Source organism: Lipotes vexillifer, unplaced genomic scaffold (genome assembly GCF_000442215.2).
Source record: "Lipotes vexillifer unplaced genomic scaffold, Lipotes_vexillifer_v1.1 scaffold584, whole genome shotgun sequence".
In the NCBI taxonomy this organism is placed as follows: domain Eukaryota; kingdom Metazoa; phylum Chordata; class Mammalia; order Artiodactyla; family Lipotidae; genus Lipotes; species Lipotes vexillifer.
The window spans coordinates 296,785-301,502 of NW_006783036.1; the positions used below are offsets into that span (position 1 = coordinate 296,785).

At 68.1% G+C, this 4,718-nt stretch overlaps 1 protein-coding gene across 1 annotated transcript; it reads right to left on the reverse strand.

Moving 5' to 3' along the window:
• Nucleotides 1-1,761: 1,761 nt before the first annotated feature.
• Nucleotides 1,762-4,291, reverse strand: INF2 (inverted formin 2). The gene is made up of 4 exons (XM_007455584.1): nucleotides 3,901-4,291; nucleotides 2,511-2,626; nucleotides 2,285-2,444; nucleotides 1,762-1,799 (listed from the first exon to the last, which is right to left on the reverse strand). Exons 1-4 carry the CDS (start codon nucleotides 4,289-4,291, stop codon nucleotides 1,762-1,764), a joined length of 705 nt encoding a protein of 234 aa, XP_007455646.1.
• Between the last annotated feature and the right edge of the window lie 427 nt (nucleotides 4,292-4,718).

Sequence of the window (4,718 nt, forward strand, 5' to 3'; positions counted from 1 at the left end):
CCCTGCAGCACAGACAGCAGGTGGGCGGACACCGGGGAGCAGCTCACCTGGGCGGGTGGGCGAGGAGTAGGGGTCACAGCCATCGCCTCCCCAGGAGCGTCCACCCCGTCACCCCTCTATGCCCCACGGGGGCCCTGGCGATGCGCCTGAGTCAGGGTTCCCTGACGGGCACGCCGGTGACACCTGGCGTCAGGTCAGCGTGTGGGGGCGGTCCGTGCACAGTGGGATGTGCGGCAGCATCCCTGGTCCCCACCCACTCGAAGCCAGTCGCACCCCTGCTCAGTTGTGACAACCCCAGACGTCTCCAGATGTTTCTGGAGGCCCCCGGGGACCCTGGCCCCTGGCTGAGAACTGCTGGGTTTGGTGAAGGGAGCGGCTGAGCAGGACCAGAACCCAGCGCCCCGACTCGCTGGTCCCGAAGTCCCCTCGGTACCCCTCACGGTGGCCGGTGGGCTGGGCCCAGGGCAGCGCAGCCAGCCTGTCCTCCTGGGTCCTGTGGCCCTGGCTCTGGCCGGGGACGGCCCAGACCCGGCCCCAGGCAGCGGGCTCCAGCCTCTGCCTCTCTCCAGCCCCCCAGCCCTCTCAGCTCCGGATGTGGCTCCCGCCGGCCCCAGCAGGGCAGGGTATGACCAGGGCAGGACAGGAGGCTCCTTCCAGCCCTGGGCCCACCGGCCCCTCGCCCAGACAGTCCCGGGAGGGGCTGCCCGCCCGGCCCACCTTGTGGAAGAGGGAGGTGAAGACCTCCTGGTGGCTGCTGACGTCGACGCCCCCGAAGACCCGCAGCAGCTCCTCTTCGTCCTCGGCCTTGGCCTCCCTGAAGGCCTCCAGCTGGATGAGCAGGTCCTCGTCCTCCAGGTCTCTGCGGCGGGAGGGTGGGAGGGCGGCGGGGGCGCTCAGCGGGCTGCTCCCCCAGCCCCCCGCCCCCGACAGGCGCGCACACAGCCCTGAGCAGCCGGCCCCTCCGGTCAGCTCCGCGCCCCTCGGGACGGGAGGCGCGAGTTCTCACACTCCGCAGGGACAGGCGGAGGGGCCGCGCCGCGGGGGGCACGGGAGCGGGGGCAGGCCCTCCTCTGGGTGCTGGAGGGCGGCACCCAGGCTGCCCCCGAGGGGTCCCCCCGGCCTCTGCGAGCAGGCGCGGGGCTCTGGCCTGAGCGGGGGTCTGTGCGTTCACCGAGCCCAGCACAGGCCCGTCCTCAGCCTGGGCAACGAGCCGCCCCCTCAGCGCCCAGCAGACCTCTGGCGGAGGCTGGCGTAGCGCCAGTCGCACCAGCTGGGGCTCCTACTGCTGGGGTTGCCCCCTGCCCACTTCCCTGGGGGTGGAGGCCCCACCCTGGAGAGTGGTCCCGATAAGGCCTGGGATGGGGCTCTCAGCTACACGGGTTTCTAGATGTCCATTTAAATTTGAATTGTAGGTAAACGCTGAACGATGTTTGGCACAAGTACACCCGTGCGACACGTGGGACGTGCTTATACTAACAGAGCGACCTGTTGTCTACCTACGATCCAATTTACCTGGGCGTCCTGTACCGTACCTGGTAACTTAGTTTCTCGGGGCAGCTCCCGAGCCCCTGGGCGGGAAATTCTGCTTAATGGCCTGTCCAGCAGCGCTAGGAATGGCCAGGTGGGTTCTCCCTGGGACCTGGCCCCAGGAGCGGTGGGCCTGCTGGGGCCACTCCAGGAAGCCCCCTCCCTGCCCATCTGGAGGCGCTGCTTGGGACCCAGGGGGAAGGGAGGCCTGGCTCTGGGGAGCAGAGTGGGGACTCACCGCAGCCGCATCAGAACGTCCAGCAGCTGCAGCCCTGGGAACGGACAGGTGCGGTAAGCCTCAGAGGCTGCTGCTCGGGCAGCCCACCCCTGGGTCACCGGCATCTTTGACACCTGCATCTCCAACCTTTGCCTGGACTCACTCCTACCACCCAAAGCAGCCCGCCCATTCCCTCGGGACACTGGGGATATGGGGCTCTCGGGGGAGACCACGCTGGACGCACAGTGGTCCCCAGTAAACGGTCACTGGCACAGCCAGCAGGGCTGGAACTGAACGTCAGAGGACCCGCCTCCCTCCACTGCCCGGCAGCCTTGCACAGAGAGCCCTCCAGGGCTAACGTCCAGGGGTCCCGAGGCCCTCGGTCCACCGAAGGGAGCAGGCGGGGGCAGGAGGATTCCCGGGCCCACGCAGAGCCTGCCTCTGGGGCCCTGGAGTGGAGGGCATGGGGCGTCTCCCCAGAAGGGGGCAGCGCGGGCTGGGCGGCCAGGGCCCCAGTGGCGGAGGTCCGGGCAGGGTTACCAATGAACTCGCTGCGCAGCTGGGCGCGGGCACGGACGTCCTCGGGGCCCAGGATGATGGCGTTGACCACGCTGAGCAGGGTGGCCACGTAGGGCACGTTGTCACTGTCCGAGAGCTCGTTCATGATGACGCTGAAGCGATACTGCTGGCTGCACACCGTCTGCAGGGTGCACAGGGGTCAGCGTGCCCCCAGGCCCCCCCCAGGCGCCAGCCACCCACCGCTCACCTTGTAATGGTCCAGGGCGTCCAGGGTCAGGGCGTGGCCCTCGGGCGAGTAGACGCACAGTGCCGCGAGCAGCTCCAGCACCTGCTTCTTCACCATCACGTTGGATGTGTCCAGAGCTGCCGAGGGCAGGGGGCCGCTCAGAGGGGCCCACCGGCCCCCAGCCCGGGCTCCTCCGCCCCCGCCCTTCCCCCACCTGTGCCCCCCGCCCATCCTGGGCTCCCACACTTTAGCTGCCAAGTGCCCGGCTGGCAGAGGCCAGGGGCGCTGGCGCTGGCCTCTCCAGACGCGCTGACCACCCCCGGGACCACGGGGAGGGGTGTGGAGGCAGGCACGGCCGCAGTCACCCGGGGTCGACTCCCGCTGGCCCTCAGGTCTAAGGGGGCGCCTGCGGGCTCCGGGCCCAAGGCCGACATTGGCAGCCCTCCCAGGGCTGAGCCCGTGTTTTCTCCAAACTTAGACCAACTGTGTTTACAGCAGACACAGCCTGCGATGCCTGCTTGTCCCCATGTTCCCCTGCCTCCCACTGCATTCCCGGAGCTGGGAAAGTTTTGGGGCTGTCTCTCGGCCGGCCCTGCTGAGACTAAGGCACAAAGGACTCTATAGACGGCAACAGCTGGGCCTGGGCCGGGTGGTCTCTGGTTCGTTCGCCCACACAGGCCCTGCCCGCCCCGGAGCCCCAGGCATCGTGGGAGCAGCACAGCCTGGTAGGCAAAGGGCACGCAGGGACCACTGTTCACCGAGGGCCACTCGCGGCCTCTCCCAAGGGTTGAGGACTAAGTAGGCTGCAGTCCGGGGAGACTTCCTAGAAGGGGTGACAGTGAGCCAGAACTTGAAGGGCGGGCAGGACTTGGCAGACACACGAGGGCACAGCAGCCTGTGTGGGGGGGTGGCGGGTGGAGACTGGGGGACCGGCAGCTGGGGAAGGAAAAACCCCAGGTGGCCAGAGCAGGGATGGGGGCGGGGAGGGGGGTGGCAGTGGAGGATGATGCCATTGGCAGGGGCCGCAGACCTGAAGGGCTGAGGCCCGGCTGAGGCCGAGGAGCTCGGAGCCAGGCGGAGTGGAAGCGGGCCCCTCGGGTGGACGTGTGTTTCTGACCCAGGTGACTCCAGCTGCCACGGTGTGGACAGGGGCCCGGAGGCCAGAGACTGGGGAGGGGACAGGTCCCAAACTAGCACAGGGCTAGTGGAAAAGCAGGGCAAAGGTGCAGAACAGAGGCGGCAACTAGGTGCAGCCGGTAGAGGACCACGGCTTCAAGGTGACCTGGAGGCTTCAGACTTGGGAAGATGGGAAACTGGTTCCTCCTCCAGGAAGTCCTCCCTGGCTGCCGGGCCAAGCTCTTTCTTCCTGTGCCCCAGCCCTCCCGCCGCCTTTCCCAGCCCGGAGCCTCACCCTGGGAGAGCTGGCGCACGTAGGCCTGGTTGCTGAGGATGTACTGGATGCCCTCCTGGGAGTTCATGACGGCACGCACGCAACTGATGCAGGTGAGCTGCAGCAGGGCGTCGGCGATGCGGGCCACACCGCGGCCCGACAGGCGCGCCAGGGCCTCGAGCAGGAGGTCCAGGCCGCTCTGCTCCAGGAATTGCACCATCCAGCCACCGTCGCTGCTCTCCAGCCGCTTGCGCAGCCCCGAGTAGTTGACCACGGAGGGCATCTGCAGGAGCCGGATGCACAGCTCGGGCTCAGCGCTCTCCAGGTTGGCCTCCGTGGGGTCCGAGTCCTGAGGCCCCAGCTTCTCCTTCAGTGCTGCCCACTTGCGCTGCGCGCCCTCCTTCACCGACATCTTGCTGAACTGCGGGGCCAGAGAAGAGGGGTGTCAGCCCGGAGCCCGGCCCCGGGCCCGGAGCAGAGCCACGGCCCAGCTTGGCCCCTGGCTGGTCAGTGGGGGCAACGTCCCCTGCTCCAAGCCTCCACCTGCCAACTGGGGACTCACTACGTTTCTTGCTGATGCCCAGGCCTGCCCGGGGGACACACTACTGGCAAACCCTCATCCCACCAGGGCTGCCACTGCCCACGGGCTTCCCCTGTGCCAGGCTCTGCTTACACCCATCCCGGTCTCGATCATCACGGCAACCAAGGAGGCAGCACCGCTGTCCTCATTGAAGGCACCAGGACCCCAGAAGGCTACACTGGCAGGAATACCACTGACCCGGCGGTGATCAGGCAGCAAAAATGGGGTTTCCGGAGTTCCCTTATCTGGCCCCCGGGGT